Genomic DNA, 27,714 nt, shown 5'->3' with positions numbered 1-27,714 from the left:
TATTTTCTAGTTTCTTCTTAGCTTGATCAAGATTGTACCCAATGTGTCCATAAGGATGAAATAGAGCTCTGAATGAATGAATGAATGGATGAATGAATCAATGGATGGATGGAGGAGTTTGGCTGCTCTTGCTAGAGCCGAAGGAAGCCAACTGTTTTGCCCACCGGCCACAATGACTCATGTACTCTAAAATTCTAAAGCCACTTTCACCAATGTTTTGCCAACCAACTAGATTTTTGTGCAGTAGAACAGGATTGCCAAATTATGTTTGATCATGTGCCAAAGTGTCTGGCAGGCAGCGCAGAAAACCTTAACCAGACAGCCACAATTGACCAGCATTTGGCTTCTGGCTGGTGGTAGTTCCTCACCATGCTATGTAGGACACGTAGAACAATGGTTCAACTGGTTTTGCACTGATTTAACCCATTAAGACCTGGGGGCGATTAAAAAAATGTGTCTTCTAAATCCTAACAGTTTTTTGAAAAACGTATGTTGCTATATCAGTGGTTGGTACTCTAAAGCTTACTTCCTGGATGTGACCCCCCCCCCCCCCCCCCCCAACCCTCTAGTTGAGAAACACTGACCTAAGGTCATAGAGGTCAAGTAAGCTTCGTTTACACAACAGAGGTAGAGAGGTGTACAACTGCAGGGGTACTATGGTAACCACTTTCACTTTCAACCTCACATCACTATTTTCGGCATGTCATCAGTCTGATGGGTGAAATTATTATTATTATTTTAAAGAATAAAAAAAAATAACAGAAGTTCAAAATGTGTTACAATGCGTTTTTCTGTTTCTTTTGAAACGGTGCTTATGGATGTTTTTCTAAGCTACACCACTCTGTGGTGTCTAATGGGAGATTTCCACTTTCCAGCCTTCATTCTGTGTTCTAATTTTCCTGGTCTGTATATTTCCATTCGGGGCACAACGTGGCACCGTGGGCGCACGCACGCACGCACGCACGCACGCACGCACGCACGCACGCACGCACGCACGCACGCACGCACACACACACACACACACACACACACACACACACACACACACACACACACACACACACACACACACACACACACACACACACACACACACACACACACACACACACACACACACACACACACACACAGTGTGATGCTGTGAGCTTCCAGCCTCTGCCATATATCATCCACTCTCTCTCTACCATCTTTCCTGTCAACATCAACTGTGCACTATGTAATTAAGCGTACACGCCATATAAACAAGGCTCAAAACTGAACTTTTTGTCCAATTTCAGAGTCCAGTCAATTATTTACTTACAGTTTCTTTGTTTATTTATTTTTTACATTAAAAAAACAGCTCTCAGGGGCATACTGCTGGTTCAATGAGTTGAGGTCCTACAGGTCCTGAATCAGGTTCAGGACCTGCTCTGTATGTCCTCTCTCCTCTTTACCCTCTCTTCCATGTATCTCATCACTATAATAAATACAAATTAAATTAAACACTGTAACCCATTAAGATCTGAGGCCGATTCTACAAATAAATAAACAGTTTTCTGAAAAAACTCAGAAAATCAGTGGTGCTCAAACTATTTCATGTCAAGGACCCCCAAAAATTTTAAGTATTTGGCCGCTGACCCCCATTTGAAAATGTTTTCTTCCAGTGACCCCCAAGTAGCAAAGATTTGAGTTTAAAATGTTTGCTTGAAAAAAAAAAGATTTGCACATATTTTCACACATTTCCAAAAATAGCAGATCTACAAGCTCAAAGCGCAGCATGAAGTGATGCTCTATGAGCTTCTTTTTGAATAGCCAACGCTAAAATCTAAAAAAAGAAAATACAAGTAGCTGAAATAGCCGATTTACAAGCTCACAACGCAACACGTTTTGAGCTTGTAGATCGACTATTTGAGATACTTTTGCACAACATGGTATGACAACGTATAAAATAGGGCATATGTGGTTAAGTACCTAAACGTTGGTTTAGTTACTATAAATGCCCATGGCTACTAGAGCAGACAAGCTTATCAGCCACAAACAGAATTCCCAAGCACTTCACTTGTAGTGGCTGGTATGAATTTCTCACCCCAAGTAAAAGTATTGCAAAAAGAACTTGAGGTAAAAAATGTGTGCAAAATATTTCATAAAATACCAAAAAGTCAGTGGGATTATAAATGTGCTGACAACACCAGTCTGATGTGGAACTTTAAAGTAGGGCAGGGCCTCTTTAAATCACTTGTAGAGTTATAGATTTCCTATGAACAGACCAACAGCTAAGACAGAAATTCAATTTCTCAAAGCCAGGCCGCATTTTAGGGAAGGAGGATTTCTGACGAAGCAGTGCGCTATTACAACATAACCCGCCCCCTCCACTCCCTGTGAGACATGCTTTCGTCAATAATATTCCACTATTTAACCACTTAAACCCTAGTATATAATGTAAATAGCTGACAGGAGTCCCCCAGTGATCGATTCTAGCAAGCCCCCCTGTTTTCAGTCTACAGACACTATTATCCTAGCCAAAAATAGCCAATCTATCGAATCTATTGATCTGCTAGAGACTGTTCACACTAGAAAAGGGACGCTATAGGGTTCATGTGGTTAAATCCCATGTAGGAGTGTAAATATATATCTTTTTGTCAATGTTTTGGTATATTTTGAAACAAGGACATGAAAATAGTGTTGTTTAAAAGGGGCATGAATGGAGTACAGTGCGGCATGAATGGAATGTGTGTACAATACTCTTAATTCAGATCAGCATCTACGGTAATAGCAGATTCATTTCTACTTCTGACTAGTTTTGATTAGGGCTGGGCAATTAACTGAAAATATATCAAAACTGATATTCAGAACCAATAACCGACTAAATCAGGGGTAGGCAATTGAGATAAGCCTAGGGCCAATATCACTCCCAGACATTCCATCGCGGGCCGGGCCTCCCCGCGAACATGCACGCGCGCTGCGCGCGCGTGCATGTGCGTGCACAACACGCGCCCGCGCGCGCGCGAAGCGCGCAGGCGCAAAAATTTTCGGGTCTAATTCGGGTCTAACTCGGTCTAATTCGGGTCTAATTTGGGTCTAATTCGGTTCTGTTTGACCAATATAAATCAACATTTTTTCCGGTTTAAATATCAGCACAGGCAATTTTTCTGGTGATTTTTTTTTTCTTCTCCATTTTCCTCTAATCTAGCTATAAAATGTTATAAATCCTTTAAAATGCATCGTGTTTATGAGTGCATGATTTCAAAAGTGGGTTCAGGTTCTATGAAATAAGTATTTATAATTATTTTAACATTAATTTTTAATACTTTTTTTATAACACTTTTCAGTAAATCATTCATACTGTATCTTTCTGTATTTGGATATAATAGATATAATAGCGGCCTATATGTGAGACTATCGGTCTGATACTGTATAAAAATAAAATCCCTCCCCCCAAAAAAAAACAAAAAATATTTTTCTAAAAAAAAAAAAAAAACATTTTTTCAAAAAAATTAAATTCTCAAAATTATCTCACGGGCCAGATATTATTTCTGGGGGGCCAATTTCGGCCCGCGGGCCGCCTATTGCCGACCCCTGGACTAAATCTTACTCATGTAGGTAAATGGAATAATCGAGATACAGGGTTTATTTATTTACTTCTTTATTTTTCGTATACGTATATCAATGAATCACATGAACAAATTTGAATAGATTTTTTATAATCGACTGAATGTATTAGTGTGATTAACCGCTTAACCCTTAGACTTTTCTGTAAAATGGTGGCGTGCAAAAATAGCAATCCACAGGCTCACAAAGTGTTGCATCACAACGCGTTGTGACCTTGTAGATCGCACTTCCTATTTTTAAATTGTTCATTAATCGTGATCGAGGCAAAAGTTTGAAATAATCATAATATTGATTTGAAGTCGCATCTTCCAGCCCTAGTTTTGATTATAAATTATTATAAAAAAGACCTGAGATATGTTTCACAAAACATGGATTTTATACAGAATATAAATAAGCCCATACATGTGCTTACAGATCAAATAAAATAAAGTACATCTGTAAAGCCTGGGGAAATGGCAATCCACTTTTGCATGATCTATGAGTTTGTTTTAGTAATGTTTGCAACAAACGATGCAACATGATGGATGGAAGTGTGCTCCTGTAAGCCTTCGGTATATTATGTGGCTGGACAGATATTACGACTCTAAAACATCAGAGAAACCACAGCAGAATCTGGCATTCTCCTTATCACAAAGCACATTCGTTATCATCATCTACAACAGCAACAGAGAAGGCGAGGGCTCTGTTGCTGTATTTAATAATCCTGCTTCCTCACCTTGAAGTGCAAGCATTATACTGTAACTCACACATATCATGCAGAGGGTTTGGCAGGATTTGATCCTGTGCCAGCAGGCATATATTATGGCTCCAGAGATGGGTATCATTCTGAACCACAACACCATCAGTGGTCACGAGCAGGGAAACCATAGCCATGCTACAGCTAACCAGTTCTTTTATCACAAAGCATGCTGCTTTTATTAGTGTGCAGGGCTACTGTAGTCAGAGATAAATGGTCTTCACTGGGAAAGGTCAGGGAAGCTATCAGAGAGAAGATAACATGTGCTCCACTGCACTGTACGGTGTGGCTTCCACAAGAATGGACTTCACATTAATTGGACCTAGAGGTCTCTTTTGACATTTGGAAATTTGAAAATCATCTGAATAAATACCTCTTCAGTCCTCTCAAACAACAAAGATTGTTCTTAAAAAAAAAGTTTTTTGGGGGGTAAGCGGGTCTTATATCATTTTAAATCACAGTGTTAGCCTACATTTGTTTCATGACAGCATTAATTTCATAAAAATATAAGGTTAGGGATAGCCCTATCCCTCGCTTCTTCCAAATGGTGGTTTGGGCCATTGGAGCTAGGCCTGTCACAATTATTACATAATCACCTAATATTTGAGATAATTGCAATTATTTTGCATATTATTAATTAATTATTGTATATATTCATTGTCATAATCTTCATAATCGTTTCCAGAATTAAAAAATGTTTGTACATTTTAAAACATTTTCGAAAAAATTGTGGAAAGAGCAGATCTACAAGCTCAACTAAATCGTTAATTGCAATTATTTGTATGACAATGAATGGTAATGTAAAATGTCATGATCGTGACAGCCCTATACTGTAGTTGGAGCTGATAGCATCTTGCTGGGTGGTGGACATGTCAGGCTGTTTCACATGGAATGAACAGCATTAAACACAGCTGTTGTTCATTTCCCACTATGCCACATCAGCATTCTTAGCCCGACTCCACCTTTCATCATCCCCATATACCGATCCATTGGGGCCTTTCCGCAGTGTGTGAACATATATACAGTATACAGCAGTGTTACCCAAACACTGGGTCTGGACCCAGCATTTTACGTTAACTCTCTGACTGCCAGAAATAAAACATCATTTGCCACGCCACTGCCAGCAATTTTCGAGTGTTTTCACTAACCTTTGAAAAATCATACAATATTCATCTCCAGTATTATCGATCCCCCGATTGCTTTACAAGACGTATCCAAGTCTTGTAGAATCAGGAAAAAAAAGCAAGCCACCGCTTGAATGTAGGCTGTTTTCCCCAAAAAGCAACAGAAACAGAGGAAAAGCCATTCTCCCAAATCGAATAACAAGGAAATGAACGGGCAATTTTTTTTGCGATCACGTGACCCGCTGCTCGACCCCTTCACTCGAGCGAACAGCGTCATCTAGTGGAAAACCACTGAAAACACAAAATCTCGTCATTCTCCTCATTGGCAGACTGCACCTTCGCCAAATATGACGAGAAATCGTCATTGGTAGTCAAAGAGATAAGAGTACAAGACCTTCATACACATCTAATCCCACCCAGTACAGAACATTTTCCCTAGAGTCTCCCCTACTCCCAAGTGATGCAACTGTTTCAATACAGAAATATTAACCCATTAAGACCTGAGGCCGATTCTACAAATGCCTTCTAAATAAGAGAATATTTGTAGTAAAAATATATATAGTAAAAAAAATGAAAACTCTTTCAAGATGTTTTGAATTTTTTCAGAAATAACAGATGTACAAGCTCGCAGCGCAGCACGAAGTGACGCGCTGTGAGCTTGTATATCTGCTATTTTTGAGAACCACTGTTCTAAATCCCAAGAGTTTGTAGTATATATAAAATATGAAATGACACAGATGATTTGCCGGTTTTAATGGGGAATAAAAAAACAACTAAAACACAATAAAATAAAATGCTCCTAATATAAAGTATAATATAAATCCTACCTGCAAGACGTAGTCCAGTACGATGTGACGGAAGCACTTGCGTGTGGCGGTGAGGATGTTGGTGGCCTCCTCCACCTCATGCTGCTTGTTGCGGGGAGCCTGGGCATTCTTGGTGAGTGCTGCCTCCTTCTCCTCGCTCACCTTGTCAAACTGCTTCTTAGCCTCTTTGAACTTGCGCAGGTCTCTGGCAAGAGAGGAGGATGGGGACAGGGAATTGTATTTGACTGATTGATTGATTTTATTTGGTGAAATCACAGAAAAAATAAGAGCACAACAGCACTTCCCGACACACAGTCGAGCAGCACCACCGAGGATAAAAACACAATAAAGCCAGAGGGCTTATTTCCATTGTGGTCCTCTCCAATGATGTGTCTGTCATTGACAGGCAAGGATACTTCAGATGAATTACTTAGCTACTTGAACCCTGGCGTTCCTATTCTGGGGGAGAACACTGAGCAAAAATACGTGTCACAGCGCGACACGTTGTGAGCTTGTAGATCGGCAATTTTTGCTTTAAGATAATAGTGTAGGCGGAAAAAAGGAGGCAGCCTAGTATAGACCCCTGGGGGACTCCAGTCAGCTACAGTATGTCTATATGTAGGGTAAGCGGTTAACACTAGTTTCTGGAACCCCCGTATACTACACATCTCAACTGGTCTAGGATCAAATCCTACCGGTGTGTGCCTCCCAGCTTTCCTAATTTTTATCTAATTTAAGAAAAATATACAAGCTGGATGAGGAATGCCTCCTCTCCAAATAAAAACAACGTTTTGCACTGTATGTGCTGCTGCTGAGTTCAGGGTCACGTCACGCTTATCACCAGATGGTGTCGCACATATACAAACAGCACAGGACCACGCTTACAGTTCAGTGGGACACGTGTGGGGTTTTGAGAAATCCCCTATCTAAGGTCAAAGAAGACATTTCCATTATTTGTTCTCAACAATCCTGTGGGCTGGAAAGTTGCATGTAAACGGACGCAAGGTTATCTCTGGCTAAGCACAATGGTGAATGAAGGGTGGTTCGGTCAAATTATTGAAACAAAAAAGTAAATACACAATAAAATGTGGTCTACCCAGTTAGTCTACTGCCAGGGGACACATCCAGCATTTTCAAGTTTTTAAATATTGCAGAGCTAGAGCAACAGCTTGAGGCAAGCAGATGTCCCAATAATCTAATTTCTCAAATGTCATTAGCAGAAATGAGTGTGTATCTGGTTTGAGGGCTGTGTGTCAGCAGTCTTGTCGTTGTACTTGAATCTGATGGTCAGGGCCCAGTCGTGTGACAGTGATAGAGTCTCTTGCCTCCAGAAACACATGATCCATTACTTTACCTCTGGATCACATTTCTCCTGTGTCTCCCTGAACTGTCTGTCTCCCTCTCAGGTTTCCTGTCATCTATGGCAATAAAAAACTATCACAAAAGAGAGTACACTGCTCACGTGGCCATTGGAGAAGAAATTAAGAAAAACAGTCCAACTTGAGCTTGCACTAACAAAGGCTGATATGATAGCATTTGCCATTACAAAATGCTTTCTTTTTAAACATATACTGTCAAAGGTTACCTGTCCTCTTCCTCTAGCCTCATAATGATCATGGTAATGATTCGTACAAACCTATCTTTTTATTATAATGTTAGATATGTTACCAAACGTTCCATGTGCTACTGTATAACTATGCATGCAATACTGTGGTTGATAACCATATTTCTGGACCTTTGTGTACCCCTGGTGGTAGTGATGAGCGGGTCGACCCGTAACCCGCGGGTCAACCCGCGGCGTGGGCGGGTCGAGTCAGGATTTCAGAGGAAAATATGCGGTGAGCTGGTCAGCCGCTCTCACACGCAAAAAAAAAAAAAATCACATGCTCTTGTTTTGTCTTTATTCCTAATAAGAATAAGAATAATAACAATAAAACAGTTTGAATACACTTGGGGTGTATACTTGAAGATTATTTTCCTTCATGATTTTACCGATTTTTTTTTATACCGCGGGTCGCGGGCGGGTTGAGTCATAGATTTATATATGGGTTCGCGGGGCGGGTTGAGGTGGGTTGGGTTCCGTGGCGGGGCAGGGCGGGACGGGTCATGAAAAAACCCGACCCGCACATCACTACCTGGTGGCCTAGAATCAAATACCACAAGAATGTAATATGAATGTGCAATGACAATGTGAGTTGAAGCTACAAGCTGTTAAGTTTTACCTCTCTCCTACTGGAGAGGTAATTGCAACGATGTCAAAACTACAATAAAGATGGTGGCGTGGCTATAGCCTGGAAACCAGACGAATCTACCAGTGGAAAAAAAGCCCTCTGCAGATTAGGTCTGGCCCCGCTCGGTTGTGATTGGATTTCGCTGTCCCCGAAGTTGTGGGGCACCAATCAGGGGCCAGTATGCAAATATATAGAGGCATTATTTTAATCCGGCCCTTGGAAATGCAGGTTCCACACAGAGATTCCAGACTAATATCTACGCAGTGATATTAGGCTGGCCATGCCAGGCTAGCGTAGCCAGTGTCCAAGGCGGTGTGCCAACCGCTTCAAATAACTTTACTGCCAATGTCAACGAGACTGTCTTACCGACACCAGGGCCAAGATTTGTCAATAGAAGATAGGAGAGACCACTTCCAAATACTGTATATGCACTAGTTATATGGTATTAACATAATGTACCAGAAAGATTTGTTTCAATTACATTTAATTCATTGAAGTCCCAGATTGAACCTTTAAATCACCATCCCTGTTGAATCGTTGAAGCCACCCACCCCACGGAAATATAATGCCATTACTAAATATCTGAGGCTTGCACTTACTCGCCTGTATTTAATTTGTTCGCCTACATGAAACAGGGTCTTATTATTCCACTGCTCCGACTGTGAGGGAGTACGCCATTTGTGAGGGAACTGGCTTCCACGCAGCGTTGGCTGGGGTGCTGCTGTGTGTGTTTAACTGAGTGTGCAGGCACCTAATCCTTAAATAAAGCAACATCCTCCTCACTAATACAAACTGTGTGGAATTCAACTCTGTATCAGGAGTTTGTAAGCGAGGGATATCTGTCAGCTCCTATTTGCATGAACTTATGAAGGGGAAGATACTCTTGACAATACTAATTGCGTTTTCACACACTTCCTCAATGTCTCTTGGTTTCATATTGGCATCATTCTTTCCGGGCAACTTTCTAGTCCGTCTTTCTTCTGTGAAATATTAGTCCGCCAAGATACACGATATGCTGACGTGGCTTTTTGTTCTAGTTCTTTGCTTTATTTTTCTGACACAGGCTTTGAGTGGAAAAGTTAAGACTGTGGGCCTTCTGTTTCCAGTGGGCTTCATGGTGAGTCGCTGTGAATAAGAGCTTCAGACAAAACCACCTTCTCCACCCCTGACCTCTGGAATCACACCCTGTCTCCCATATCTTCCTCCTTTATTTGTCTCATTCTCTTCTACCTCTGTCCACATATCCTTGTTTGTTTCAATTCCTCTTTCGTCTCTGCCATACAGTACAGTACATGTACATGGTCAATCTAGGGCCATAATAATAACGTCAACCCTCCACTTCCAGTTGTTTATCTTGAAGAAATATACACAGAGGGTAGTGGATTGCTAACTCTCCTATCACAATTATTGATGATCTAGGATATTACGATCATTCTAATATTGCAGACACCAAGGTGAGAGCAGCACATGAATGGCTATTGGCTACAATATACATCTTCTTTGATGCTTCTTACTATGAGATAAAGGTGAAGAAGTAACATTCTCTCTGGAAAGCTGAAAACGCTCACAGATACAAGCAGCTTAATCAACGGAGACTTCATCAATACTTACTCTTTGACAAATGTCTGAAGCTGCGTCTTGATTGATCTCTGGGCCTGGTCAAACAATATCTGCAGAGATAGAAGGAACAGTTACTTCTTTTATCTGCAGGACAATAGAGCTTCAGTCCACAAGTTTTCACCACACAAACATTTCACTTCCCTCAGTTAGGGAGAACAGCTGGTGGTGAAAGATAAACATTTGCATCATACTGAGCTTCACTCAACCACTTCAAACTTCAAATTTTGCGTTGACCCTAAAGACAGGATGAAGTACTGTAAGCACTGTATGAACACAATATTTCTCTATCAGCATTGTTGTCATCTTGAACATCTTGGGACATCTCTTTTCTGGGGAGGGGGGTCAACGAACACACTGTGCTATACTTTATACAGATGTTTTAACATATTTAAAAAGTATATAACATATTAATTTAGATAGATCGATCTATAGATACACATAATAAATGCACACACTCAAACCAGCAAGAACAGCTGAAGGATAAAAATTAACATTTCCAGGCTAAAGGGTTTTTTGTTCAGTATTCAGCACATTCCACATGTGTCTCAACTTCACTGTGTTCAATTTTGCAGAAGTAAAACGCAACTAAATTTACATGGAAAGGGCTGACTTTGAAAATTCCCCCTCGTAAACTATAACGAACATACGCACAGCTACAACACGTTGTGCTTATTCTCGTTAGAGAGTCATACCCTCATTAACCTGTGTATCTTTAAAACAAACCAAATGACCCCATCAGCAACCGAAGTCCCCTATAAACAGCGGCATCCCTAAACAGCGTTTTCAGTCTGATTTCAGAGCAGATGTTAGTGACTACTAGTCAGGACAATACGGGCTGTGTCCGTGGACTGGCCCTGTCGCTGGGAACAAACAGCAGTATGCGTCTTGAGTGGATCATGTGCTCTGAGATCGCTGACTGGTAAAAAAGAAATATTAAACAGCAGTCAGCTGATGAGACCACAGTCTCTGTGGCTGAGTCACAGTTTCAGCTCCGGCCTGTGTGTGTGTGGTGGGGGTGAGACTAGTTGAGTTCCCTAAATCCCAAAGGAGCCACCACAAGGTCCTCCAGAGCCAACACTGGAGGCTTAAGTTTCCTCCCTAAGTCCACCTGTCATTAGCCTTATAGACTAGTGTACCCCCCCCCCCACACACACACACACACACACACACACACACACACACACACACACACACACACACACACACACACACACACACACACACACACACACACACACACACACACACACAGGAAGAACAGCTCAGTTTAACTCACTACTTTTATTATTAATGTATGGCTCAGTGCTTTAAAGGGCATTAACATATCTTTCTAACATTTAGTTAGAAAGTGTGTACCAAACAGGCTCTGATGCCTCTGGTGACAGAGAGTCCCTGGTTTGATTACCGGGTCCGGCGGACATTTGCGCCATGTCACTCCCCGACTCTCTCTCCCCGTTTCCTGTCTACACTGTGACTAGCAATAAAGGCAGGATAAGCCTTAAAGAAAATAAAAAAAATAATGTAAAAAAACTAAAATATAAATACATAACTAAATATTGGGGAACGGTCAAGGTAAATAGGTAATGATCCTAGAAAGAGCTTCTGTGAGAGAAAAGCATCATACACTGTGTTTATACCCCCAAAACCTGTATTCTAAGACCAATGAACTTCAATATGGTGTTCTAGGTGCAAATGTTGAGCAACAGTTTCACCATTTGGCGGACAAACGGCTCCTACTTTGCCTCACTTTAAGACCAAAATATACATAAGGGCAGAATTCAGAAGGTGGTGAGAGCTTCCGGAGTGTGTGGGGTTGCATTGTTTCTATTGGACACAATGATCCGTGCAGTTGTTTTCAAAACATTGTGACCATTAAAAGCTAGTAACTCTGCCTGGCACTTTAAAAGCAACCGAGTACCCTTCTCAGTCTGTTGGACCAGTAACCGAAAACCCAAAGGAGCCACAACAGGGTGGATCCCCGATGTGACTCAACAGTCCATACGTTTTCTTATTAGCCTCCTAGACTGGGAAAGTATAGTGCGGTATGATATAGTTAGATATCCAGTAAATTCTCTTCTGTTGAGCCATAGCCTAAGCCCCAGGCCTGTGGTTCTCTGAGGGTCCAGGAGTCTAACAGGGAAATTTATGGCGGAAACTTTAAGTCTTCAGTGTTGAGTCACTGGACCTACCCTGTTTGTTTCCTTTGGGATTTAGGGGACTAGAGTAGAAGACAAGATTACTCAGTAACTTCTAAAGTGTTATGCCACAGATATAGCATGCATGCGTGGCAGGGTATATTGCAATTAGTCCTATCTGTGTGTAACTGTCAAAAAAACAAGTGGAGAACTGATGGGCTTATTTTCATGGGAGTGGTCAGTAGGCTGCCCTGAAGAAATGATACTTTTCTAGTTTGAAAAGGTCTAAGGTCAAGGTCACAATCAATAACACGGTCAAGGTCGAAATAAAGACTAGATCAGTGGATTTTTTGGGGGGGAAAAACATGAGAATGAACAGTAGGCTGGCCTGAAGAGATTAAGGCTGAATCCAAAGGTCAACTTTCCAGAGTAGCGGATTCTGCCCTTGCAGACTTCAGTCTTAACCGGGAAAGCATCTGTGTCATTTTAGATTTTTAGCATAATTATATACAAGCTCACAGCGCTTTTTTACATCTGGTATTTTTGAAATATATAATATTTTTTTTAAATCTTGAAAGTGTGAGAACTACTGATTTTTGTATTTGGCATTTGTAGAATCGGCTTCAAGTCTTAATGAGTGAAGTACTGTGACGTTAAGTGGAGTGCTTTGCATCATTATATAAAGTCTGCAAGGGCACATGGCTGCATGACTAATGAGACAGGATTTCAGACTACACTCGTTGCTATGGATACGACCAACGACAAGCGCTGCTACCGGAAGCAACACGCTGCACTGGTTTATATTATTGTGCATTTTATTTGATAATAACAGCACACACAAGGGGCCATGGGTTTTATCACTAAGATCCCGTCATTCAGGCGCTTGCTTTACAGGACAGACAAGAAGTAAGAAACTGATCAGTTCTTGTCTCACTGCGATTGCTAGGCATTTTTAATAACCTAAAATGATTTGAATCCTTTTTTAATTCATATATTAAAATACAAGTCATCATTAGTTAGATTTTAAACAGTACATGACATTGTAAGCAATATCATCACATCCTTATTATTGCTATGAATCCTTTGCTACTGTAGCTGTCTGGTGTAGTCTGCACCCAAGCAGAACTTGCCATGTGACACTGCCTGGTGTCATCTTGTTCTGTGCCCACGTGACTCAACTGAAACATCACTCACCACCCTTAGTTAGGGGGAGACTTAAGGGACCACATGGTTGGTCAACCGAAATCAACAATTTTGCTGTTCTTTTTTTTTTTTTTACCAGTCATCGATCTCAGAGCACATGATCCACTCAAGACACACAATGCTGTTTGTTCCTAGCGACAGGGTCAGTCCACGGACACAGCCCGTATTGTCCTGTCTAGTGACTAACATCTGCTCTGAAATCAGACTGAAAACGCTGTTTAGGGATGCCACTGTTTATAGGGGACTTCGTTTGCTGACGGGGTGTTTGCATCAAAGTCTGAATGAGCCCCGTTGCAGACTTTGATGAATTGTAGAATTGGGCCACCGTAACCACTCAGTACTTTGCAGGAAGGCACTCGTTAAGTCTGGCAGTCTGCAAGTTCGGGGGAAGTCTGCATATTTAGACTGAGCCTAGCGTTTGGGTCAAAATGTTCAAAGGTCAAGATTGCCATCAAAGTCAAGGTCAAAATTAAACAACTAGTCATAATCTCAGGAACAGAGATGTAGAACAAGAGATATTGGTTTGGGCAAGGTTTATACCCCAGGTGTGTTTTTTAATTATTGCTGGAAAACAAAGTTCCTATCTGGGATGATGACTTTTTGAGTGTTATGGAGAACAGAGTCTAGGAGACTAATAATAAGGCTTTGGATTCAGTGGACAAGTGTAGGAGAATATACTACATTATTACACGGCTTGGTTGAATGCCTGATTCTGATTGGTCAATCGCTGAATTCAGCGGTGTGTTATTTCTGGATAATGACCGATGAGCTCAATAACAGACCGCTGTCTAATCAAAGGCTCAGAGCACCGGCTCATATCAACCTGCGCTGCTTGATTTTATGCTGTATCCAACATGATAGCCATGTAAACAAACACACCATGTGATTTACAACTAAACATTGCTCTCAAGAATGTTTTTGAAAACGTTTGAAGCGAGAAATAGACAATGCAGTAACCAAAAATTGGTTTGTTTTGTTGTTACTTTTGTTGTTACGTTTAAAAAACCTCGGCTCCGCCTCTGTGTTTAATCATCCTGTCGCAGGTTATTTTTCAACAACGACCAGCACGCTGACAATTATCCCTAGCTTAATCTCATGTATGTACACAAACCTTTTAAATACATACATTGGTTACTGTGGTATAAAACCCATAATACCCATAGGGCTTACAGCAGTGTTGATTTTCACAGTAGTGTTGGTCATAGTCTTTTGAATATATATAGTCATATTTTAGTCATCAGAAATGTTTGCCTAGTTTTAGTTGACTAAATGTTGTAAGATTTTAGTCACTTCATCATGTGATGGCATCGTAATGCTCGATTTATACTTCGCTGTGTGCCGAAAATAACCCAGCCTGTAGATCAGCTATTTTCAGAAGCACAAAATGACTTGTCTTAGTTCTACCGGATCTCTTCTCTACTAGTCCCTCCCTAACATTTTAGTCAAGTTTTTATTTGTTGACAAAATTGTCAGCATATTTAGTCATAGTCATCAAAACATTGTTTTTATTTCGTTTTTGTCAGTGAAAAAGGCAGTCGACCAATATTTTTCGTCATAGTTTTAGTCGACACAATTAACACTGGCTAACAGTAACTGTGATTATGGGTACTCTGGTGATGCCACTGGCGTTCAACTACTCCCAGAACCAGTGGTGTAAAGTAACTAAGTACATTTAGTCAAATATTGTCCTTAAGTACAATCTTGAGGCATTTAAACTTTACTTGAGTATTTCCATTTTTCAATACTTTGACTTCTACTCCACTACATCTCAGAGGCAAATATTATACTTTTACTAGTAACAATTGCAGTGGTACAATTATTTGAAAACTTTAGTTATTTTGTAGATTTTGACTATTAATACAAAAGATACATTACCCACTTCAGCCCTATATACATTTCGGAAAATAGCCGATCTACAAGCTCTACAAGCTCACAATGCGTCGCGATGCGACACATTGTGAGCTTGTAGATCTGCTATTTATACAATTTACACATTTGAAAACTCATGAAATGGGACATTCTGCATAATGAGTACTTTTACTTTTGTACTTGATGCACATTTTGATACAAACACTTTTGTACTTTTACTCAAGTTAATTTGAATTCCAGACTTTACTTGTAACAGAGTATTTCTACATTGCAGTATTGATACTTTTACTTCAGTAAAAAAAACAGAACCAACTGCATTCAACATCACACAACACAGACACAGTAAAAAAAAAACACGCTGAGCTGTTACACAGCAGTAGTACCACATGTCCCCAGAGTTCATGTGTTTAGTTATTTCACGTTTGTCCGTGACACTTATCAAGACGTAAACTGGTCTACACTATAATGTTTTGTTTAGTTGTGTTTGGATAAAGGTTGAGCTGAGGTTGAAAGCCCCATAACACTGGGGATGTCTTTTACAAGACAGGACACTTGTAACTGTAACTTTATAGACCACAGGCACCGGATAGACTATTTAATTTTACAATTCTGTTTAGGGTCTTTCAAATCACAAGAAAACCTCAACACAATGTGGAGAGTACACTCCAATAAAACAAAAGAAAACAAACGCATGCCATGCATGCACCAAGCGAGCAATGGGAGGTCTTTAATTTTGAACTCCAGCCCCTTGACAGTGAAGCATTTCTTCCGGTGGTTCTGTGGGCTCATCTCTGTTTTTTGTTATCCTATAACTGTTGACAGGAAACTAGCAAGGACATCCGTTGTGACGTCTTACCGTGTGGTAGTTGATCATCTCCTGCAGGCTCTCTGCAAACTTTGACAGGCTGGACTGTGGAAAGAGAAGGAAGTTCATTAACCAATTAACACTGATTTATACTTTGTTTGAAAATGACTGGTCTGTGTATTCATTTGTGGATTCAAATTAATATTAGCTTCTAATATTTTTTTACATTTTACTATTACTACTCATAATACGTATTGTAATAATATAATTATCATCAGCAGCACAATATTCAAGGTCAATGGGACAAGAATGTTGCATGAATTAAAATAAAGTTATATTACAAAATGGACTGAACGCATTCCTGCATAAACGGCATGCTGCAGCGATGCATGATACTGGTACTAAACAAACGTACAACTGAAGCAGCACCTGACTAAATGCAAACAACAAATTGTGAGTTAAGTTAAGCCTCCTGTCATTGAGGTATGTCTGGGAGGAAAAGCTTTCAAGAGCACAGCACTGCTTCAACAATGAAGTGTGTGTGTGTATGTGTATGGGGGGGGGGTGAGACAGAGAGCGAGAGCAATGTATTCTATGTAAATAATGCACTGTGGCTGAATGTGCGGCCCAGGGGAGTGGTGGTGGGAGGGGAAATATACAAAAAGACAGAGACAGGAAGTGCAAGCCTCTCCATGCAAAATGTGTGGGAGAGAGACAACAAACCACGTGACCTAAGGGCTTTCACACAGAAAAAATATTTTATTTGGAATGAATTTTATACATAACTTAGTGAGATGGAAAAAAAAAACTATTCATCAAGACAGGCTGGGGCTGAGAATGAATGTGCTATGGATACTAACTAAGATGTAAACAAGTAACAGACTGTACACTGTACATTAACAAAACAAAATAAAAAAGTGAAAACACTATAGCCAACAATACTGTTATTGATGAAGAAGACTGTAATTGTTTACCTCGATGACCTCATCTTTGGTGGACTGCTGGGCCAGCTCCCGGATGCCAGTGACAAACTGTTTGTTGGCTGTGTTGTAGGCTTTGCCTGCGTCAATCATCCCAATGCACAACTTCACCAGCTAGAGAACCACAGAGAGACAGAGAAAATAGAGAGAGAGAGAGAATTGGAGGGAATGAGGAAGAGAGGGGAGAATGAAGGAGAGTGAGTTCATAGTGAAACAGTTCTTGTTAAAGCTTAAAGGCAGCGTTTCATATAACACTGGAAACGTGCTCCGGACAATTTCTCCACCTTTATTTCTCCTGGCCTAGGAGAGTTGTCTGAGTATGTAGGTTCTTTTTTAGCAGTTCATGAGCTACTTCAAACACATGGCAGCTGTGCCCATAGCAAAACAGTAGCTTTCTAGTCCACTCTTGACCACGGAACGGGTCAGCTGTAGCAAAATGGGGTTAAGTAATTTGCGCTTAAGGATATACTAACAGGAGTTGTGGCAGGACAGAGGGCATTTCTCATTCACAGAGATGATTTAGAACACGGAGGCAGGACAGAAAAAGATCAAAGCGACAGAGTCTGCACATTGCAATGTAGCACAGTTCTGTATACAGTACATCTCGGGCGTCCATGCCTTCTTCAGAATAGATTTATTCTGAAAAAGATATGGACCCTGATATATATAAATACATTTCAAGAGGCAGACTTTGTTTTCCCATTCAGGCCCATCGCCGCAACAGACTTACATATCTCATATATCCAACACAGACCGGGATGCTTTATGTAAAGCCTATCTCTGCAAACACAACCTTTAATATCACATATCTTCTTGGCAATTAACAAGGAGACTTTCTCCCCTCTGACTCATCAGGGGTGAGGAAAATACCAGGTTACGTAAACACACAAACAAACCTTGGCATATCTCCCAATTTCCTCTCACACTGGAGGCAGTGCAGAGGCTCAACACTCCACTGTGGCCTAAATAATGACGCTCATCTGCTGCCTAAAATACTACAGAACTCGACTTCACTACCAAAGCTTGATATTGTGCGTGTTTGGGCTGCGTGCATGGTTACAGCTCCAATGATAAACACTGAATATTTAACAGCATACTGCATATATTTATCAATCATAATTATAAGTCATGCAAAGTTTGGGAACACAATTTCATTGCATGTTTTGTATTTCATATCAACATGTTAACTATGTTAACTTCAGCGTGTGTTGAACATTGTATTTGTTTTTATCACAGTATAAGCTAGGTTTTGTCTTTTAAATCCCAACACCATGCCCCCTTAGCTACGTCGACATTCCACTCAGAACGCGAACACTTATATTTTGTATTTGTCACCTCCTCCACATTTTTTCCCCCATTTTTTTCCCCTTTTTTTTCATTTTTTTCATTTTTTTTTTCCATTTTTTTTTTTCAGGTATTAAAAAGGACTTTTAGGTCCTTAAATTGTCACTTAACTAAAAAAAAATGAAAAAAAAGAGAAAAGACCATTACTGCATAAAAAATAATCAACAAACTATACTATAAAAACTCAAATATTAGCCAAATTGTCAAATAATATAAGAAAGAGTCAAACATTTTGAAAAAAGCTGATCTACAAGCTGAGCTTGTAGATTAGCTAGTTTCACAGTATTTATCTGTGGAACCGAGTCAAACTAACTAAATGTTAATACATCAACTCCTACAATTCCAAGTGCCTGTCAGGGTGGGGGGTCCCCAGTTCAAATATGATTATTTTGGGGGGTCATGGCGTAAAAAGGTTGAGAACCACTGCACTAGACCAGGAGGCCACGACTCCTTCCAGAAGATTCCCTTATCTTCACTTGAGCCCTGACAAGCCAAGCTAAGGGAAACTAAGGCCCATATGGTACACATTCCGTCCACTGGTTCATTCATCCTCATGGGTTTAGGATTAGGGTACAGAAGGCTAAATCCTGTATGGGGCTTTATGCTGCCAGTAAAGGCTACTCTGCTGCTTGTTAGTTCATAAAGTGATGCAGAGAGGAAGAGTGTTAAGAGTACTACAGGTAGTAAGACTGTGGAGAGCTACAGTACAGTACGTAGTGTAGGTAGATTAAAGGGATATTTCCCTTTAAAACATGTTTGGAGTCATTTTAACATCTACTCAGGCCTTTGTGAGCACCCCGGACAGTTTTTAAGTTGCTTGATTCAGTATTTAGATCTGATATTCATTTTATCAGACACGCCCCCTTCCTATACAAACCCATTATAACTTCAAACTCCATTTTTAACATGTTAGAATAGATTAATCAAAAACACCCGTCCTTGGTTCTGGTGTAATGATTTAAAAGTGTTGCTGAGAGGTGTTTTAATGCCCCGATATAGATGAATATAAAGAAAAACTTCTGTGTACTAGATAATGTAATGTTCCAAATCAAACAAACAAACATCAAATGCAAATACTAAACGCTGGTTACGGCTGATATAAAATAGCCTCTAAAATGAATGACACACAGGAAAACTAATTCAGAGAGAAATTATTTTATCATCATAAGTCATAAAAAAATCATACTTAAAAAAAAGCAGAAATAGCTGATCTACAAGCTTACAACGTGTCACTTTGTGACACGCTGTAAGTTTGTAGATCACCTATTTTTACCTTTTTTTGTATAAAATTAATAAATGTCAGTAATTTCTTTGTATATTTCAGTTATTTGATATTTTGTATTATGTTCCAATGTTCAATGCCAAAAACACAATTAAATAATTAATTGCAATTATTAGTGTGACAATTAATTGTCAACTTAAATTAGTAATCGTGACAGCCCTACTGTAGCAAAGAGCTGAAGTGGAGCAGATACTCAAGGACGACGACACAGGGGAGGCGTGGCGCGGAATAAAGACAATGGTGTTGACCTTAACTCTCAGAGGACCAACTTTGCTCACACAGCTTGCCAATGACTTGGCTTTTTTTTGGCATGTTATGAGACCCACAGACCATTCCATTTCAAGCCCGACGGGTACTGGAGAGAGGGTGATACAAAATACACTTAATATTGGAGGAAGCACAGTGTACCCTCTCCCAGATAAATACTAGGAAATCCATCGGTCCTGATGGAATAAAATGTTATGTTCAGCATGGTTTGATGTGTTGCCTCCCATTGCCAAACACACCATTGGCACAATGAAACCACTGTATTTACTGGAATATGCTACAGAAGTGTTGTTAGTAGTTAAAGGGATATTTCACTTTAAAACTAAATGTGGGTCATTTTATCGTCTACTCAGGCTTTTGTGCGCCTCAGCCCCCCAGACAGTTTTTAAGTTGCTTCATTCAGTATTTAGATATTTGATATTCATTTTATCAGACACGCCCCCTTCCTATACAAACCCATTATAACTTCAAACTCCATTTTTAACATGTTAGATTAATCAAAAACACCCATCCTTGGTTCTGGTGACTCATCCTGTCCTCCTAATATGTGAGGGGGCCGTGTTTGTTCGATTACTTTTTTCATTTATTTTATTAAATTTTTTACTGTATTGAATTTTTTACATTTTTCAAAAGAAATATAAAAAATAAATGAAAAAAGTAATTGAAAGTAATTAAGATCACTGGACTCACTAAAAAATCCAATTCGAGGTTATGGAAAATGTCTCAAATAATCCCTCTACCTAAAAAGCCAGATCCTTCAGAATGACATGAGTTGTGGGTAGATGTGAGGGGGTGTATGTATGTATTTCATGGACATAACAGAGGAACTATCCAGTCATCACCCATGAGTCTTTGAACGCTTTGAAAAGTTCAGGATGTTTGAACTCTTTGAACACTTCAGGATGTTGTGTCTGACAAGTGTTCACCGAGGGTTGATCTGTTGCCTCTCTTTACCAAACACACCGCAGTCACAACGAAAGAAACGGCTGTATTTACTGGCATTTACTGGAAAGGATGGGAACACAGAAATCAAAAGTGTTGTGAGCAGTTAACCCCTGCATTCACTAGACTCTTCAAGCATCACTGGACTTAAAAACAATTATGGAAAATGTCTAAAATACTCCCTAAAAAGACAAATCTCTTCTGCCTGTTTTTTTATACAGGCAGAAAGCTACCCACAGACCAGTAGCTTTAACTTCAGTAGTTATGAAATGCTTTGAGCAAACTGTTTTACAGTACATCTCACTTAAAGTGAAAACTGAAATCAGTGGTTACACTTAACAAAACAAGAACAAACTGGACAGGGTTATTTCTACGTGTTCCAGTACACTTCTACGTATTCCAGTCCTCCACGGTGCATCTGGCTTGGTCGGGTGTTACTTCCAACAAACACAATTAGCCATATTTGCGAGTGGGAAGGCACTAGCGACTTCTACAGGTTGGTCGGGGTAAGCAGCGGTGTTAAACTATGAGGAATCAGGTGTTCATGTTCCTACGTAGTCCACACACACTACTGTACATCCTTCTGGTGAAGCTCTTCACTGGCAGGTGAGAAGAAGAGGTGGAGAGCTAAATGTAGCTCTCCACCAAACAGACTACTACAGATTATGACTGACTGGCAGTCGAATGAAATCGGGAGATCAGTCGGTTGGTGTGAAAAAAGGTTGCTGAATGCGCCCGAGAGCCAACACCGACACACGGCTACTATGGTGCTAAAAATAGCCTATGGTTTGATGTCTTTTTCAATAACAAGCCCGCTGCTATCTGACGCTTCCCTACAACTTGCGACCCGACAGGACAGTGTATCCACCTCCCATTCAACAGCATATTTTCGGCAACAGATGCTTTCCAACACTTACCGCCACTGACGTCGGTGCGGTGGAGAGCTACCTTAAGACCAACCAGTCCAAAGACTAGTTAGTAGGAATCAGCAGTGACAAGACTATGTGAATATAGGGAAATTAGGAATTAGCATAATGACTACATCGGGTGAAAAGGGTAATAGTTGAAAAAACTATTAGACTTCTAGCCATTGTGTGACTGTCATCAACTCACTGTATGTTGCTGCCGCTATTATCTGAGTGCAACCACATCACAGAGGCAGTAGTAGTCTAAAGGTTACAACGGCAGCCTTGTGACCAGAAGGTCACACGTTTAACCCATTACGTCTGGGAACGCATCTGTGTAATTTGTAGATCTGCTATTTTTGAAATTGAAAAGACGAAAAAATGTGTGCAAATATTTGAATATATAGTATTTGTTTAAAGCAAACACTTTTAACTTTGCTTCTGGGGGTCCCTGGAACAAAATATTTCGAGATGGGGGTCCGCGGCCAAATACATATCATTTTGGGGGTCATGGACATGAAAAAGTTGGAGCACCACTGATAACGCAACATTACGTTTTTCAGAAAACTGTTAGGATTCAGAAGACATTTGTAGAATCGGCCTCAGGTCTTAATGGGTTAAATCTGCAGATTGATTGTGAAAATACGGGCGGGGAAAATGTATGAGTAATGCTGACCCCTCCCTTGAGCAAGAGTGCTAAGTGCTGCTTCAGCAGAGGTAATGCTGTACTGTATGCAACTGTATTAATTTATGTAACTGTAGGAATGCGCTGCAGGGCATAGCTGGATAAAACCAGGCGAACTCAACAAGCCCTGCCGGGAAGGGGAGGAGGGGAGCAGGGTGGCACACTGATTAAGAAACAGTTGGACCAATGAAAGTTTGACCCCTGAGTCAGCTGAAGCGTGTCCTACAACACTATGTTCGTGTTAACCCTTTAAGACCTGAGGCCGATTCTACAAATGCTTTCTAAATCAGTAGTTCTCAAACTTGATTTTTTTTTTCAAAAATAGCAGATGTACAAGCTCGCAGCTCGCAGCACAAAGTGACTTTGTAGATCTGCTATATTTCTAAATATCTATCTAAAATGACACAGATGCTTTCCCTGTTTTAATGGTTTAAGGTTCATGTGAATCTCGTTAAGTTTCCCCTCGCTGGTTGAATGAATATCAATTATACAGAAATAACCACAAATACACAGCATGACACTTGCTGTAAGTGTGGACTTGCAATAAAAAAACGTTATTACTTGAATTCATTTTGTCAAGTGGTCCTTTAGGTCCATGATAGATTATATATAACCTAATAATTTATATTCACTATGTATATACCCCTCTCAACATTATGTTGAGCAGTAATCGACTGTGATTGGCCCAGAGCAGACTGCAGTGTGTGTGTGACAGTTAGCTCTCCGTAAATCCATTGTTATTCTCTGAGAAACAAATCCCTTAGAAAATAATATTTAATATTGGCTTAATTAAGAGTGTGTTATCTTAAGATTTAACTTGGCTCAGTGTGTGTGTGTGTGTGTGTGTGTGTGTGTGTGTGTGTGTGTGTGTGTGTGTGTGTGTGTGTGTGTGTGTGTGTGTGTGTGTGTGTGTGTGTGTGCATGCTGGTTTCAAAGAACTCTACCCTTTGTCACCCATTTCCTGTTTTTTCTCTCTCTCTCACACACACACACAGTCACAGTCTCACACACACACACGCACACGCACACACACACACACACACACACACACACACACACACACACACACACACACACACACACACACACACACACACACACACACACACACACACGCCTCCAGGCCTCCCAAACTCTCCAGTAGATTCTTCCTCTTCATGCAAGGAGAGGAAGTGACATTGAGGGCTGAGTCACATGGGGTATGAGAGGAGAAGGGTGGAACTCTGCGAGTGCAACAACAATGAACATTGACCCCAAGAGGACCAGGAACCAGTAGCGATGTGACCTGCCTGTCGGCTGATCTCAGGTCTGTGCCGTTACAAGGAACGGAGGGTGGGGTTTGCTATGTGACCTGAACATTGTATTGACTGTATATCCATTTATACAGTCAATGCTGTAATCGAGTGAGTGAACCTGCAACAGTACAGTATGACCTCAACTCATGGATTAAAGCAAAATGAAATCTCACGACTGAAACGTTTTGTTAGGCCAAGTCCTAATCTACGATTTGTGAAACAGCGTGAGAGGAGCCCCACCTGCACTCACTTGCGCTGTGTTTCATAAAGAATAAAAATATGTATAATAATTATACTGTTTTGGTAGCCATATAACCAGCCAAGAAATGTTTGAAGAAATTGCAGATCGAGGCTCTGACCTTTGCTTTTAATGAAATATCAAAGATCATAGGGTTTTCTGGAAGATTGAAAATGTTATTGCTAGTTTGACCACTTCAAATACTCTTTCATCTTAAAATAACTAATAACCAAAAATAGGCTATATACAAGTTTACAAGCTTTAGCTATTTTCACTGAGTGACAGGCTTCCATAGAGGTCATGCTGACTACTATGACATTACTGTGTCATGCTGACTTCTATGGAATCCAAATGACAGAAATCGGGCGACTGAGAACTTTAATCCATGCCTCAACTTCTTTCGTTTGAGTAGATTTTCTTTCAGTTGGTCCGGCTGGCCGGGAATCGAACCGGGGACTGGCTGTCATGCATTAGAGCCCATGTGGTTATTATTATGAGAAGGATTTAAAAATGCTGACTAAAAGCTACAGGCCCAGCTGTCCACTCATCTGTCAGAGACAGTGGCGTAACTTCAGTTTTGGTTATAAGCCATCATAAGCTTGTTACATGCACTTTGCTTTGAACCTTAGTATCCCTATTCTGGGATGAACATTCGCCGATCTACAAGCTCAGTGCTTGTAGATCTGCTATTTCCGACGATGAGATTTGGTGTAGAGGGATGGACATGTTGTCTGCTGTGGGTATAGAACCTGTGATTTTGTGGGTTCCTCCACATTGAGCAATAACACAGTGAAGCAACATGTATTGGTCAGTACGATGATGTGTTACGAGAAGGTGGTCAGTACTCACTTTGTCCAGTTTGCACTCCAGCTCACCCACATCCCCTTCCACTTCCTCTATGGTGGCCCTGTGAGGACAGAAAGAAAGACTTTGAGTTCTCAATGAATCTGCTATTAAATAAAATGAAATGTTGGTAAAAGATAACATTCAGTGGCAAGTTGTACACTGTGTAGGGAAACAAAGACACAAAGTATGTCTCATTGCAGATCAGTATGTCCACCATTGTTCTGGGTTCAAATCTGGTCAACATTTAAAACATTCATACTCTCTGTGCTTAATTTTGAATAGTAGCAGCTGGACATAACCATCAATACTTTGTATCAGGTTCCATTTACTGTACCCATGTTGTCGCAATTTTAGATGTCTAGCTTTTTTATGTTTTATCCTTTTGAAAAATATGTGCAAATATGTCATGTACAGTAGATGTATATGTATTTTTTACAACAAATTAGTCAAACAATCAATTTGCCAAAAAGAATGTCATGCATTACTAGAGAGGTTGATCAACATAATGTAGGTACAAATATTACTGTTCATTCTATCTGTACTTAAATTGTGTTTTTATATCTTTCAAAGATTTGATTAACTATAGGGGACCACTTTTCCAAGTCGGAGCATGGTTCATGAAATTCATTGTATGTATTGCCGTAGCGTAGACTGTCTGTCTTCTTCATCCATTCTGTCTGCACAACAAATGTCCTCAACTGTTTAATAAAGTTATGACTGGCTGACTGACTGACTGGCCATCACCTCGAAAGGAGAATTGTATTCAGTATTTACTATTGACAATGTGTTATTATGAAGTACTTTTCCACACATGAATACACAACACTGAGGTCACTGTAAAATGAAGTACATTATAGTAGTATAAAATAGAATATTCAACCGCCAAAGTGGTAATCATGATGATGAATCATGAAAAGACGGATAACATCATAAAAGAAAAAGCCACACTATCAAGCTGGATGTTATCTATGTTTTCAGTAGGACTTTGAAAAGGACTTATTGCATGGATACTACCAACCAGTCAAATAACACCAACATGTTTATCGAGTCTTTTGTCAAGTACATCAACAGTAAAAATGCCCTCAAGTGCAAGCTGCTGGGATATTATTCAGTGCCATCTATTGAGAATCAATTCAATAATAACAGCACAGGTAAAGTATTTAACTGATAACATAGTGACAGAAAGAAGCGAGAGCTTTCACACATGCTGTTCCTCATCTGTGATAGGAATCAATGAGGGGTTGAAGCATGTGGATGTCAAAGGCTGAAGGGGAAGATAGTGTCATTGGCTGTTTGCTTTCAACACAACCTTACACTTGTGATGGAAGGATTAGATATAATCTAGAAATAAAAGAGAGAGTGTGAGAGTGAGAGAATTAATCTGTATTTGATTACATTATGTGTAACCAAAGTATATGAGTTCATCCGTGTGTGTGTGTGTGTGTGTGTGTGTGTGTGTGTGTGTGTGTGTGTGTGTGTGTGTGTGTGTGTGTGTGTATGACTTGAATACGAGAAACAGTCGGGGATGAGAGACACCCAGTGTAACAGCAGGTGGGCACTAGTCTCTGAGCCGCCTCCAGCTGTTTCTCTCACGCTGACAGCCTGCAACATCTGCTCTCTCTGTGTGTCGGGGGAAAAACAACACCCAGCCATCCAGCTAGGGTGGATGTCCTCACTACAATGTGAATGCATTTAAGGTTGCATAAAATACTGCATGGTGCCTACAATAAAACTGTACAACTTTGAAAACAGTATACAGTAACACATCTAACATTACGGTTCGGTATGTGATACAGCAATCAAAATAAAAGGATAACACAAAAAAGTACTGGGGACTTGTTTCCATTGTGGAAACACTGTGATTGCTCTGAACACATACAGTGTACAGCTACAAGCCTACAACAAGCTGACCCATCTTATGCAGTGGGCTCAAAGCTCTGGGCATTTATACTGTACTCTGTACATTGGCTAATTGACAGCATCCTGTGTCCAGCAGTGTGAGCTGCTAGAAATGTCAGGAGCTGTGAGCCAAGAGGCTCACACACACAGCCTGTGAGACATTCCAAATGACATAAATGAGCCAGAAATCTGGCTCACATGGGGTTGTCTTGCACAGTATAAGTTGGGTTCAGAAGCAGTGCCATATGATTCAACGTTAACTAAATATAATATAGCCGTTTGCCACAGCGAATCCGTAACGTTACTGGATGAAAAATAGCTGGCATAGGCAGTGGATAGTCATTCACACATTCTCTCCTCAATGGATCTGTTCCATAGGTCATTGGTTCTGAACCATTTTCATGTCAAGGACCCCCAAATTGACATCATGTGCATTTGGCCACGTCCCCAGACGCCACTTTGAGAACCAGTCAGTGCCATAGATACTGTAAAGGACTGTTCCCACATTGAGATGAATGTAACGGGTAGTACGTAATGCTTGTGTGAGAAGTGTCTAAACTAAAGCATGTGAGACTAGGCATTTGGGGATGTATTTGGGCCAAACATCTGTATGTGCTCTCATCCATCTTTACTAGGCTTGCAGACCAGCTTATTTAACACTGCTCTGGTCGCCTCTTTCTCTCTTTCTCTCGCTGCACACAGGCTTGAGGCTTCATTTTTTGATTAGTTATTTCATGCATGGACTTTATGGATTTCATGCATGGACTAACTTACAGGACTTCTTGATGCAACATTACATTAACATAATAAAATAACTAATCAAATAATGAAGGTCTCCCCATTCATTTGAATGAGGGACATGTGTTTTCAATGAAATTAATATCAAATATTGAATTAAGCAACTTAAAAAC

At 40.3% G+C, this 27,714-nt stretch overlaps 1 protein-coding gene across 2 annotated transcripts in view; it reads right to left on the bottom strand.

Moving 5' to 3' along the window:
* Nucleotides 1-27,714, bottom strand: part of LOC311051207 (arf-GAP with coiled-coil, ANK repeat and PH domain-containing protein 2-like) — a 100,620-nt gene that overhangs the window by 53,442 nt on the left and 19,464 nt on the right. For both annotated transcript variants that reach the window (XM_084065647.1, XM_084065648.1), the window contains exons 2-6: nucleotides 24,908-24,965; nucleotides 17,095-17,214; nucleotides 16,172-16,225; nucleotides 10,100-10,158; nucleotides 6,279-6,462 (exon numbers count right to left, since the gene is read on the bottom strand). In XM_084065647.1, coding sequence (XP_083921773.1) covers nucleotides 6,279-6,462; nucleotides 10,100-10,158; nucleotides 16,172-16,225; nucleotides 17,095-17,214; nucleotides 24,908-24,965 — 475 coding nt within the window. The remainder of the gene's footprint in view (nucleotides 1-6,278; nucleotides 6,463-10,099; nucleotides 10,159-16,171; nucleotides 16,226-17,094; nucleotides 17,215-24,907; nucleotides 24,966-27,714) is intronic.

The sequence above is a fragment of the Gymnoscopelus microlampas genome, assembly GCF_963454915.1.
Source record: "Gymnoscopelus microlampas genome assembly, chromosome: 9".
Lineage (NCBI taxonomy): Eukaryota > Metazoa > Chordata > Actinopteri > Myctophiformes > Myctophidae > Gymnoscopelus > Gymnoscopelus microlampas.
The sequence above is the reverse complement of the archived record's forward strand: the minus strand, read 5'-3'. Positions and strand labels throughout refer to the sequence as shown.